The sequence below is a fragment of the Phaseolus vulgaris genome, chromosome 8 (assembly GCF_051622355.1).
Source record: "Phaseolus vulgaris cultivar YP4 chromosome 8, ASM5162235v1, whole genome shotgun sequence".
Classification (NCBI taxonomy): Eukaryota; Viridiplantae; Streptophyta; class Magnoliopsida; order Fabales; family Fabaceae; genus Phaseolus; species Phaseolus vulgaris.
Window position 1 is genome coordinate 12,002,155 of NC_143505.1, and position 14,022 is coordinate 12,016,176.

Here is a 14,022-nt window from a genome sequence, read left to right on the forward strand (position 1 = left end):
AACATTTTTTTTAATTATAATTTTTAAATCTACGAAATATGTCAAAGTTGTTCACTTTTAAACAAAAACAACTCATTTCATTATTAAATTTTTTAATAGACAAGGATAAATCTGTAAAATAACATTTTACACCTTTACAAAAATTAAAATTTTCTCGCAATCATCACATCCTCACAAACTCCATAAACTTTCTTCACACATCCACTCCCACTTTTTTCACACTTTCTTTTCACATCCTCATATATATTTACTCCCCCAAATCTTTACAAATTCCCTCCCCAATTCAAAGATAGCCTTAATTGTTCACTGTGCAAGCAAAAGTAACTCATATATGCAAAGAAAACATTATTTCTTCAAGCAAAATTAACCCATATATTTAAAGAAGACATTCTCTCCTGCATAAAATCAGGAACATCATACCAAAACAAAAAGATGAAATATAATAATCAAGCTTGCAATACTGCAAAATCATTGTACGACAAAAGAACATTACTAAATATGGAAATAGAATTACGGGAAATGAAAAAAAAACAAGAAAAAAAGGATTGCTAGTAAATATAGCTCATTCAAATCAAGATAAAGCTTTTGCTCCCAAAATGTATAGTGAGCTGTGGAGAAGGCTATTGATAACTCAGTTCTCCTCCTTCACTTTAGTTAATAAGTGGCTCAGACCTAATGTTAATGCTGATTTAGAGGTCAAAGACGCTTGTAGTATGCGCACACCCTGCAACATAAAAAATATATTATATGTAAAGAAGAAAACTAAAAAGTGAGGAGTAGATTCACAGAAATTATATGAACAAAGAAGTGGTTAGGACTAGATTACATAGAAAGCATAATCTTTTTATTTTACTGCTCTTACCTCCTCCATTCCAATGCGAACCACTTTCTCTTCTAAGTCATCAACGGGAATGCTCATACTGCTCAACAAAGATATTAGGCAAAAGGACGACGACGGGGTCACAACCAAATCATCAGTTGCTACATATGCCGTCGGTCCTTTAATATAACCTTCACCATTGTTTATTGGATCAGATAGAGGATCCACAAACAAAAATTTGTTTATCATGTCACCGTAGTATCGATTATCGAAACAAAAATCATCGGGGAGATTGTCACAACTTAAAGGTAGCAAATTACACAATTTGAACTGTGGGGCAAGTAGAGGATTAACAAACTTGTTCTTTACTTCCTTTGTGGTAAAATAATGTTCATCTAGATCAACAACACTCTTGTACAATCCATCCACACTTCCAACATACGAACAGCCTTCCATCAAACGTAATGCTCCTCCTAAAGGAATAGTCAGCAAACTAAAAAGAAAGTCTGCAAAATCTGCTTTTCCTTCCGCTAACAGTATCTTCCCATTAGATTTTCTCATCATTATTTTCACTATGATTTCATCACAATTATTTGCTTTAAGATTCAGGGAGTTATTCTTCCACTTTCCTGTGATATGTCACGAGGAAGTTTTTCTAAGAACAAATCTGTCAAAACTGTCCTTGAGAAGAAACAACATTTCAACAGGTCCACAACCTAAAAAAACAAAACTCGATGCATAATCATCACAGTGTTAAGTCACACAGTTAATAAACTGTATCTTAAGAAGCGAAGATGAAATGCAAACCTGATTCTTTGTTAAATTCACCGTCATTTCGCTTACTGAAGACATGTCTTTAATTCCACTATCCTTCAGCACATTAACACATGTAGCCAATAAGTTTGGGAAAACTTTCAGATCATCCGTGATCAAGAAACTGGCATTACTATAAACAAAACCATCAAAGACATCAGAGGTTTCAAGAGAAATTGGTTTTTGAAGGATAAGCCCACATCTGCAACTTTTATTTCTAAAGGTGCTTATCAAGACTGGGTCTTCGTGTCCATATTCATCCCAGTTGCTACATATAAAATACTGTGTGGGTTCTGTGTCGTCAATGTTTAACTTCAAACTCCTACAATAATCTTCCATTGAGTTTCTCGAACGCAGTAGCATTTCTTCACACATATCTGTACGAAGACACCCTTTGTCAAGATTCTCTACACTTTGATAGATTGAGCTCAGCGATGCAACTTCAAGTGGCTGCAACTTTGACTCCTTGCGCACGAGGTTTGAAATTGTTCCTAACGGCAATGTTAAGAAGCTAAACAGAACATCCACAAAATCCTTCCCTGCCTCGGCAAAGATAACTTTGTTTTCTTCTTTGAGTACCTTGAGCTTCAAGGTAATACATTTCTCTGTTCCCACTGAAGCCATTGTAGCGGAAAAAAACAAGTATCGAGTATCTAAGAATACAACCTTTTGTTGTAGAATGCTTGAAAGGATTTCTCTTTTGATTTCACATAATAAAATTTGTAAGCATTTCAAGTATTTATATTGAAAACGTAAAGACACTTAGACTCTAATGAAGTAGTATTTTGGGTGGAATTGTTCATTAATTGTAAGGAGATTAAAAGAATAGAAGGAAAACCAATATAATTAGTACTGCTTCCAAGATTGGTGAAATAAGACGGCACTTTATTTAGAACTGTCACCATCGTCGTTTCGCTTCCTAATATTGAAAATATGTCGCCATTTATGAAGTGTGAGTGTACATTGAGAGTGGTAGAATATGCAGAGTCCAGAAGAAACGTAAAGAATATCTTTAATAATCTTTTGGGGTTTGAATGTGATGATGTCTGAATGAGATAATACCCTCTCATTTCAAAACTCATCATCGTTTCTCATAATCATAGTTTTCCTTTCCGTTTACACGCATATTTTGTCTGTATTCTTTTTCAATAACCATGACAATTAAATTTTTTACTAATAATTTAATCATAGCTCTCATTAATAATATAGTTTCATTTTTTTATACACAAATATATTGATGAGATGGAGTACAGGATATCCTGTATAGTCTCGTTAATTTTCTTCTTATAATTAAAATTGATTTTAAATGCAATCAATAGCTACAGCTTTCACAATAACTAGTGCATTTCTGCTAGTATTTCCATAATTTATTGATACATTTATTCATCAAAATTAAAAAATTTAAAATTATTAGTCTTAACAAAAGAATTCACAATTGATATTTTCTTAAAAATTTATCTTAACTAGCCTTTTTTTCATAATTTCATTTACTCCTAACACACTCAATTAAATTGAAGAAGCAGGGTAATAGAAGTTCAATAGTTTGAGGAGAAATTTATTGGGAATTAGCCACACATTTTAGTTTCAGTTTTAAATGTGAATTTAAATAAAAAGCATGTTTTAGTAGGTAAAAAATAGAAATAAAAAAGTAACACTTTTGGAATACATGTAAATTTAAAATAAAAAGTAGTTTTTACTTAAATTGGACTTGAATTGTGCATTTTATCAGTTTTAAGATATTTTAACTTGTTTGTTAAAAATAAGTAGTTCTATTTACTTTTTTTTAGATTAAAATGTCAACTTATTATTATCAACATCACCTGCACGATAGTTGTCTTCCTTTCAAACGAAACTATAACCATTGTAATTTTCGTCAAAACTATTATTTGTCAAACTAACTACCATAGGTGTGACTATTCTCAATAGCATAGAGTTGCCTCGCACATAAAGATAATTGACATTTTAATTTTACAAAAGAATTTAAGGAGTAATAATAATTTTTTATATAAAATTATTCTGGGAGCCTTGGGATTCTATATAACTTGAAGTCAATATAAAATATATAACCACCGAAAAGGTAGCTTGAAATGATATATCATCTTTCTTGGTTCTAATTTTTAACCATTCACTGAAATAGTGGTTTTTACTAGTCTTGATCCCTTTTCTCCTTAGAGTTATCATATTTAAAATCTCATCATATTCTCTATAATGACAGACTTATTTGTTAGTGATTGAAAGTAGAGTTTATAAAGAAAACAAATGGATAAAAATACTATTATCATACATACTAGTTTGAAAATTAATCAGAAAAATCTACATAACATATTATTATCATTATAATTTCTTCCTTTTCTATTTAGTCTTATATTTACACCTTTATGCAAATATTATGAGAAAATGTAAAAAATTCTTATGCTAAACATTATATTCACTTTTATATAATTGAATTAAATTTAAAGTCTATTTTTTAATATATTATTCTATTCATGATAATATTATTATTGTTATTATTATTATTAATTTTATAATTATTATGAACAATTTGTTTGATGGAGAGAATCTAACTCGGGTCATGAGTGAACCTAATATTTATAACTACTACACCACACTTATTATATTATGTAAACTTTTTCTCTCAATGTCTTAGGCTAGTAGAATATGCAACAATTTTTTTTTTTTTTATGTTGTCTTAGATTGATGGAATAGACAACATTTTTTTGTCAACATGTAAGCAACATTTTTTATGCAACATTTTTTATCATAAACTTCACGCAACTATTTTTTAATTATTGCATTTACATTTAGGTCACATTCGTAAAAGTGTTGCATTTTCCACTTTTAGAACAATATTCTTGTTTAGTCCACACATTCTAAAGAGAACACTTAAGAAAATGTGTTATAAATAAGCAACACTTTTACGAATGTGAACTTTGGTAGTTCTTAAATCACACTTATAAAATCGATGACTTTTCTTTGTTTAGACAATGATCATATAAGTGTGACCTAGTTTATTGTTGCCTAATGTAAAAAATGGAGTAGTGTATTTTGTTATTGTATAGGTCAGGAAGGTTACATCGTTGCATGAATTCTTTAGACTTATTGGGATGACTCCTACTAGTTCTAAGCGTTTAGTTCTCAATCAAGAGGGAAAAATACCTACAAAAGGTCATTTGATGTTGAAGTTAGTATTTAGTATTCGGTTAGTGAGGGTGACAGATATTAAATGTATACATTGACTTGGTGTTAATAAACCTATTTATAGGGATATGTTAGATTCTCTCACTAGGTAGACTTATATTAGTACGAATTTTATAGTTAATATTTGTATTAGTTTTACATAAATTACAAATTCCTCTTAACTCCATATTTAGAAGACTTTGGCCTTAAGCTACCGAGGTAGACTCAACCAGAATAGTTAGTACACTGTTTGATTCGTATGCTTGAAATGTTTACGGTCATGCTTAAAACATCTCGCACTGTGTAGTACAACGCCTTTATGCAAATATTTTGAGAAAAAACATCGAAACTTCTTTCGCAAAATATCCCTTGATAAAACCTTATAAATAAACTACATCCATCGAAATTAAAAAGTTCCACTCAATCTTCCTTTGTTAGCTAAGAACAAAATTGTGTTTCATTAGAGGAAGAACTTCTACAAATTTTTACACTTTTTGAGTGTCAAAAGGACCCCCAAACAAAATTCCATACTAAACATTTACTTCTTGTTAGTATATGTAACATAAAATATGCATAATCTCATCTAGAACTAGAAATTTGGCAGCCTTCGAAACACCATAAAAAAGTTCATCTACATTCATCAAAAACAAGATTTTGCATAAACGAATGTTGTAACTCGAGTTAAAAAGTCCAACAAATTGGCATATATAATTTATCAGAAATGTTTTCTTTTGTCAAAACTTTTGATTAAACTATGCTTCTAATTTACTAAAGAGCTACGTAACTCCATGTTTGCATAATCGTTATACAAAGAATTGATATTCGACATGATAAATAGTAAAAAACACTTTGTCAATTTTTTTTTTATCAGCAAAGAATTAATATTAATTAGAGGAATACTTCAGGGGTATCCCAACCCGTATACAAAGCCTAGAAAGGTTTAAGACCTAAGATCTATCCTAAACCTCTCCAAAAAACAGTCATAACAATACATTACAACTCCCTTAGACCATTAGACCAAACCCATATAAATTACTACAGCCAAGCCCAGGGAGTGAACCAAATACAGGGGCCACTAAGAATCCAAACTCTACAACATAAAGAACTTCCTCCAAGCTATCCCTGCATAAGCATCTTTAAGATACACTGTCTCCATAATATAAATGTGCATTCTTCGTGGCTCAAAAATTTTCCAGCACCAGCATACAAAGGAAATAAGACCTGCAACCTCAGTATTAAGCCATAAATTTTGATTTTACTCTTGAACCGTCAGGCCAACCTTACCATTCCTTCATCTATATATAATTGGACTCATGCTATAGGGAACATAATCAACACACTAAGCTCCAGCCAGCTAAAGCATATTTGCAACTGAAACAACACATAGTCCATCTGCTAACCATATCATCCTACCACACAGCAGTAAGGCATTACACGATTCCCCTATCCTTAGTTCTGCCGAAATCCAAGCCATCTTAATTAACCACACAGCTGTAACACCACCTACATAAGACAAATACAATCTATACTAACCTAAAAAACCAGCCCACATAGCTACCAAAACCGTCCCTTACAGCAACCAAAACCAGAACCCCAGCCATCCCAGCCAACAGTTATAAAACACCAAAAACAAGACAGTATACACCTCATTGCTCACCAAAACACTGCATCTCGAATGACCATACTTTGATACTTTGCATGCCTCTAGTGATCCGCTATAAGAGTTGTAATCAACAACACCAACCTTTCTTTCCAGCTTTCCAGACCGCATCACCCAGCATATCTACAAAGTGTTTCTATTTAAGACAACATTTTCCTGTAGTGTTAGGTTCTCTTTTAATCTTGTAGCAGTGATTAGCTCTTCCTCCACATCAGACCTTCCTATTGCACCATATTGAACAACCGTTTCATAGACTACATTACCAGTTGCAGTAATCTGGTTTGTTGTGATGATTGGTCCGAGAGACATCGTGCCCAACTCATCTTTGGTGCCTTCTTTGAAGCTTAGGAGTGCTTGCCTCTCCATCTCTATGTACTTTGCTTCACCACTTTGTCTTGAGTAGTTGAGTAACCCAGCAAGTCCTTCAAGGATCTCCTCTTGCAGGTGAATTAGCTGCAGCCAAACAGCCAACCAGCAACCATATTCCAGAGTACTTGCATTTCCTTGTCATTGCACTATGCTTCCACTTTCTTTTGATTATTGAGTACCACACCAATTCCTTCAAGGATCTCGTCCAATAGGTGCACTTGCTGCAACCAATCAGCCAGAGTGCATCAACCATATTTCAGTCCACGTAGTCATCAGCATCAACTCCATCCAGCAGCTTTAAACTGCTGCAACATTCTACTGCAACCTACTAATACACCCTTCACAACTTTATTAACACCTCCCACCCCAACATACTTGAACGATAGTTATCTCATCCGTCCACTGGCCTTATTTATAACTATTAATGCAAATCAAAGGGTTAAGAATCCAGTCTACAAAGGAGTAATTAAAGGAATGCACCTTATGCTTCAACTAGAGCCAAGACTTGAGTTGCGCCCTCTGAAGAACCTCTTCCTCATCCACTACACCTTGCTTGAAGACAATCAAGTTCCTTTGATCCCAAATGCCTCTTATAATATTAACCCATACTCCTTTCCAGACCAAATTCTGCTTAGAACTAGCTTGGGTCAAAGCAAAACTTTCAAAGTGCACCTTTATATCATTATGTTGGACAAAAGAGATTCCAATCCAATTGAAACACAAAGACCATACACATTGTGCATGTTTACACTCCAGGAACAAATGTTGGCACGATTCATCATGTACCTGACAAAAGGTACATAGCATAGTGTTTATCAGGACCCCTCTCCTACTCAAGTATTGTCTTGTCGGCATTCTACCCAAAAAAACTCTCTAAGCAGTTGTCGTTGCATTAGGAAATGCCTTTGCCTTCTAGAGAATTTTAAATACATCGTGTTGAGAGCCTATGTCAGGCTTTTTTTTTTGCTATGCATTCATAAGCAGATTTAACAGAATATGTTCCCGATAACTCCTTACCCCATACATGTACGTCCTTATTATTCTTTTTCAATACAACCCTGGATAACAGCATGGTGAGGTTTGCTTCCACTGAAGTTTCCCACTCAAACCTGGTTCTCCTCCACCTAAGACACCATCTCCATTTCGATTCCACCCAATCACCGACATTTCCCACTGTATATCCCTGGTTTAGAGACAGAGAGCACAATCTGAGAAACAAAGATTTGAGGTCAGAATTTCCTACCCAGATATCTTCCCAGAACTTTGCTTTATCTCCACATCCTAGTTCCCACCTTATTTCTTCTTGGAACCATCCTTTTCCCCCTCCCTCCCCACACACATTTGCTAGGTCTCTCCACCACCAAGACTGAAGCTTGACAGGTGTTTGGGGGCTTCCAACCTCTAATCCATATTTTGAACCCAAAAGTTCCTTCCACCTACCACTCTCTTGTGATAAACACCTCCATCTCCATTTAGCTAGGAGAGAATGGTTGAACATATGTATGTCTCTAATTCCCAGGCCTCCCTCCTCTCTAGGTCTACATACGTCCTTCCATCTTACCTATGCAATTGGCTTGTTCACTTTCCCCCATCCCCATAAGAATCTCCTCTGAATACTAATGATGCTTTTACAAACCGAATTTGGTGCTTTGAAGAGTGATAGATAGTACAAGGGAATGGTCGTTATAACAGAATTAATAAGACATATTCTCCCCGCCATAGATAAAATCTCCCTCTCCACATGCTGAGTCTTGCTTTTAACTTGGTTATAACAGGCTCCCAGAAGAGTTTCTTCCTTGGGTTTCCTCCTACTTCAAGACCCAGATACTTAAAAGGTACCCTCATCTGAGTACAGTTCAAAGTCTTAGAGTAAACTACCACTACATTACTTGGCACATTGATGTCTGCTAGTTTTGACTTGTGGAAGTTTATTTTCAGACTAGATGCTAGCTCGAAGCCCCTTAAGATTGCCTTTAGGGTTACCACATTACTGAAGGTGTTCTCACACAGAAAAAGAGTATCATCTGCAAACTGAAGGATGCACACCTCTAGCTCATTCTTGCCTATCTTGAGACCTGTCAAAAGGTTGTTCTTCATGGCTTGTCTTACTAACCCCGACAGGCCTTCAGCAACCACGAGGAAAAGGAAAGGTGCTAGGGGGTCACCTTGAAGGTTTAAATTCCTCCGTCAGACATCCATTGACTAGTACAAACACTGAGGCGGATTCCAAGCATCCTCGGATCCACGATATCCACTTGTTGTTAAAACCCATCCTAGTGAGTGTGTCATATAGAAAGTCCCACCTGACCGAGTCATAAGCTTTCTCAAAGTCCAACTTTCTTAAGGTCCTCTAACACTTCATTGGCCATAAGCACACTGTCAAGAATATCCCTGCCCTTTAAGAAAGTTGATTGGCTTTCGTCAATAACAGAGGGCAACACCTTCTTCAATCTTCCTGCAAACACCTTCGAAATGATTCTGTATAGGGCTCCTACTAGTGAGATGGGACGATACTGTTCAAGCTTTATAGGGTCCTTAACCTTCGGAACAAGCGCAATGAAGAATGCATTACACCCCTTTGGGAGGTTCCCCGACTCATGGAAGAAAGACAGCGCTGTCACAATATCGTCTTTTAAAATTTCCCAACTTTGCTTAAGAAAGTTGAAGTTGAACACATCTGGCCCTGGGCTCTTTGAACCTTCACATTGTCACACAGCGTCCCTAATCTCTTCCTCAGAGAAAATAGCTAGAAGGCTTTCATTATTAGGCGGGTTAATAGATTTAATCTCAACTCCATCCAGTCTTACCCCTAGGTCCTTCGTTGCTTTAAATCTGACTTCGAACAACTTTTTCGCCTCAATTCGCACTCTACTTAGTTCCTCACACCATTGGTCACCCACTTGAACACCCTTCACTTCGTTCCTGACTCTTCTCCATCTTACAGATGAGTGAAAGAACCTAGTACACTAGTCCCCAAACTTGAACCAGTTTGCTCTAGCCTTTTGACGGATAAGGGACTCAAGTTTGATATCATTCTCCTTTAAACGACTTGCCAGCTCCATCCTTTTCCACCTGTCAGATTCCACTAGGCCCCATTCACAATCTAAGCAATCTATGGCCTCTATTTCCTGCAAAATCTTCCTCTTGGCAGAATCAAGGTTACCAAACACTTCCTTATTCCATGCTTTGAGATCAAACTTAAGGAGTTTCAATTTTTCTTTGAGCTGTATTAACTTGTTCCCATGGGTTGAGTAGGACTACCATTTATCCTTTACCATCCTGATAAAGCCCCTTTCCAAGTTCCAGACATCAATTGTTCTAAAGGGTTTGGGACCCCAATCCTTCTCCACCAACTTTACCACAATCGCACAATGGTTTGACATTTCCCTCCTTAAAACGTATTGTTTGCTCATAGGCCCTAACCGAAGCCAGTCTTCAGAGACAAGAACTTTGTCAATTCTACTCTTTGCCGAGCCATCATGTTTGAACCACGTGAAATTCTTTCCTACAATAGGTAACTCCATCAACAGGTTAGAGTCAATGAAAGAATTGAATTCGTTCAACTCACTTGCTTGCACACCCCTTTCCATAACCCCTTTTTCTTTCACTTCTGTTTCTTACCGCATTAAAATCACCACACAACCACCATACTAGATCTTCAGAGACCGATATGGCTTTGGAAATATCCTCCCATAGAGTCTTCTTTCCACTCAAAGAGCATAGAGAGTAAACATTGGCCACGACTCATTTAGATGAGGATCTCAGGTGCTGACCAGAGATAACAATAAAGCCTTTCTCCATCATGTGACTTTCGTAGCTGAAGGATTCTGTATTCCACAAAGACAACAGACTATCACTACCATTATCACCCGTATTATGAATCCAGCCAACTTTGTTATCCCCCCAAAGGGTGAAGCATCTATCATCCGAAAGCTCACTTGTTTTCGTTTCTTGCAGACACACAAATTATGCTTCCTCACGCTCTATTATATGCCTCAAGTACCTAGCCTTAGTTCCTCCCACAAGCCTCTTATGTTTAGATTGACAATTATCATAAGAGACCATCCTTTTTACCATCCTCCGCATTCTTCATTAGCTCTAGGTCTCTCTTCCAAACAAATATATTCTTTGACTACCACCTCGTCCCTGCGGCATGTAGCACTTTGTCAAATGAAAGTGTCTTATTGAAGTGTCAAAAAATCTTTATTATTTTACAAAATGTATAAACTTGTTTTTCACGATATTGAAAAACGTTTTTCAAAATTAACAGTGGAACTCAATTTAAACTGTTTACCAACTGTACAAATTGATAAAAGGTTTTAAAAATGACCTTAGACCAAGTCAAATTCGTATAGGCACAAATTTAAAATTACTCAATCAACACAACGAAGTAAAAAATTAAATTTGATTATCAGATCACTAAATTTATTTTTAAATATTTACCAAAATTAATAAAATAAAAAAGTTAACATATTGAAACATTAAATATATAACAAAACTCTTGACAACATTGGATCTAAATCAATTATCTTCTTCACAGTGCAAGCATCGCCTTTTCGCTTCCTAATATTGAAAATATGTCACGATTTATGAAGTGAGAGTGTACAATGAAACGGTTTCATTAATGAAGAGTAGTTGGAATAGAAGGGAATGGAAGAGTTTCATAGAGACTCCTTACGTAGTTATCTTAACTAGCCTTTTTTCATATTCTCATTTACTCCTAACACACTCAAATCCAATTTACCAATCAGTGGAACGGTTATAGGAGTGCAATAGTTTCACGATAAATTTATTGGGAATTAACCACACATTTTAGTTTCAGTTTTAAATGTAAATTTAAATCAAAACCATGTTTTAGCAGGTAAAAAATAGAAAAAAGGTAATACTTTTGGAATACATGTAAATTTTAAATAAAAACCAGTTTTATTATAAAAAGTAGTATTTACTTAGAATTGATTTAATTCTGCATTTTAATCATCAGTTTTAAAATATTTTAACTTCTTTGCTATAAATAAGTAGTTCTATTTTTGCTTAGGTGTTGTTCCGGGATAGCAACCATGGCTGCAACACAAGCTCCATCAAATGAGCAGGTTTACAAAGTTCCTCTCAAAGTTTTGGTGGACAGGAGTGAAAATAAAGTTGTGTTTGCTGAGGCAAGTAAAGATTTCGTTGACGTTCTACTGAGTTTCTTAGCATTGCCTTTAGGTACTATTGCAAGACTCGTTGCTAAGGAGTCAAACATTCCACCAGTGAAACTTGGCAGCCTGAGTTCATTGTATGAAAGTGTGTCAAATCTTGAAGAAGAGCATCTATGGACACCGACATGCAAAGAAATGCTTCTTCACCCAAGGAGTTCTATGGAATCTTATTACCAACACCTGAAACTCAACATCGACGACACTGACCCCACAAACTATTTCCTGTGTGAAAACTTGGAATGTAGTAGAAAGTATAGTGGGAGCCTTTAAAGCATTTTCAACAATCAAAGATGCAGTTGTGGAAAACTAATGAACAGAATAGTGTACCCAGAAAATATTACTCTAGAAAATGGCTTTGTTAAGGAAACTGCTACTTTTATAATTTGTGACGATCTTTCTGTGTTGCCTAATATTCTTGTAACAAGTCTGAATCTGCTCCAGAAGCTTGGAATCAAAGACATGGATGCTATTGAGGAACAAACTGTGGACATCAGCAAGAGGGAGGTATGCTAAATAGCTAGGATATCGTTTTTGTTATTCATTTATTGTTATTAGTTATATTGCCTTTTCTCTCTTATTCATTCTTTTATTTTGTATAGGTCGTTGATCTTCTGAAGTTGTCGTTGATATCGAAGAGTCCTTTGACAGATTTTATCTTTGAGAAGAAACCTCGAGTTTATGATTTGAACCCAACAAACGAATCCTGGTTTGTGAGAGGAGAAGAATCATCTGATGAAAGTAGAAGGATAGTTGTGAGGGCACTGGTAAAAAAATCAAATAAAAAGTTTGTTTGCTAGTGCAGAGGAAGATTTTGCAGACTTTCTTTTTAGTTTTTTGACTTTACCTTTGGGTGGGGTGTTGCACATGTTGGAAGGAAATTCTTCTTTGGGCTGCATTGATAAATTACACAAAAGTATTTCCGAACTGAGTCCTGATAGATATCTAAGGTCGCAGATACTTAAAGAGGAATTAGCTAATCCTAAGTGTGCCCCTCAATTTGCCATCAGTGGTCAGATATTACCAATTGGCGTGGTATCCTTGCCTGTTTATTATTGCAATACTTTCCTTGATGGCAAAATTCACAATTTGGTTGTTTCTACTTCAATCAGGCTTTGTTGTAGTGCGTATGACAGGAATGCTCGATTGGAGATTTTAGATGGAAGTTCTCTACTGGGGTTTTACGGTTTAGGAAAGGATTTGCTAAAGGACCATCAACGTTCATGGTTACAGATGATTTGCTTGTAACTCCAATGTCATCCATTTCTGCTGTTTCATATCTAAGGTCACATGTTCCTCTCTCTGACTTGGAAGAAAGGGCTATTAGCGTTTGTGTGAAGGAGGTAAGACACGATTTCTCATGCAGGTATTCATCACACACTATTACTTGAATCAGATTACAATTATATATTCATACCTGTTGGTTTCATGGTGCAGGGATTGGCCATACTAAAAGCTTCCCTCACCTCAACATCTGCATTATCTAAAGTTCTACAACAATTCACAAAAATCACTGTGCTGGAGAATTGGTAAACTATTTCTATGTTTTAATGTGCTACAAAATAAGTACTTACTTTTACTTATTTTATGAGCCATCTTAAATGTTTATTAAATCTATAAATTTATTCTTTCAGTAAAATGTTATTGAATTTATCATTTTAAAAATATCTGATACTTTTTGGTATGTTATAAAATTTGAATACTTAATATCTATTATGCATGTTTTTGTTTAATTAAATGATGGGGCTATTTTTTAAAATCAACAAATTTCTTTTCTATTTCCAAAATTTTTCAAAATGAATAGACCGTCAACACATTATGTACTTAAGACATAATTGTCAATATGCAAAAGTCGTCGAATTTAAAAAATTCTTAAACTAAACAAAATAACATTATTAATTTGTTGGTTTATTCATAAAGAATTTAGTTGTTACAAATGAAAAGATAACCTATTTTGGTCGCGGCTAGTCTAGCGTGTTTTTTAGACT

The 14,022-nt window shown here is 35.1% G+C and overlaps 2 protein-coding genes and 1 non-coding gene across 3 annotated transcripts; 1 reads left to right on the forward strand and 2 right to left on the reverse strand.

The window, feature by feature from the left end:
• Positions 1-631: 631 nt before the first annotated feature.
• LOC137824584 (uncharacterized) lies at positions 632-1,399 on the reverse strand. Its single transcript, XM_068630249.2, has 2 exons — positions 863-1,399; positions 632-724 (listed from the first exon to the last, which is right to left on the reverse strand). Exons 1-2 carry the CDS (start codon positions 1,382-1,384, stop codon positions 632-634), a joined length of 615 nt encoding a protein of 204 aa, XP_068486350.2. The 5' UTR covers positions 1,385-1,399.
• A 26-nt stretch (positions 1,400-1,425) lies between these two features.
• Positions 1,426-2,257, reverse strand: LOC137824585 (uncharacterized). The gene is made up of 2 exons (XM_068630250.1): positions 1,628-2,257; positions 1,426-1,536 (listed from the first exon to the last, which is right to left on the reverse strand). The coding sequence occupies exons 1-2, from the start codon at positions 2,255-2,257 to the stop codon at positions 1,426-1,428; spliced, it is 741 nt and encodes a 246-aa protein (XP_068486351.1).
• Positions 2,258-11,896: 9,639 nt separating this feature from the next.
• LOC137824587 (uncharacterized) lies at positions 11,897-13,567 on the forward strand. Its single transcript, XR_016514914.1, has 3 exons — positions 11,897-12,541; positions 12,637-13,377; positions 13,472-13,567. It is a non-coding gene; the product is annotated as an uncharacterized LOC137824587 (transcript).
• Positions 13,568-14,022: the final 455 nt, after the last annotated feature.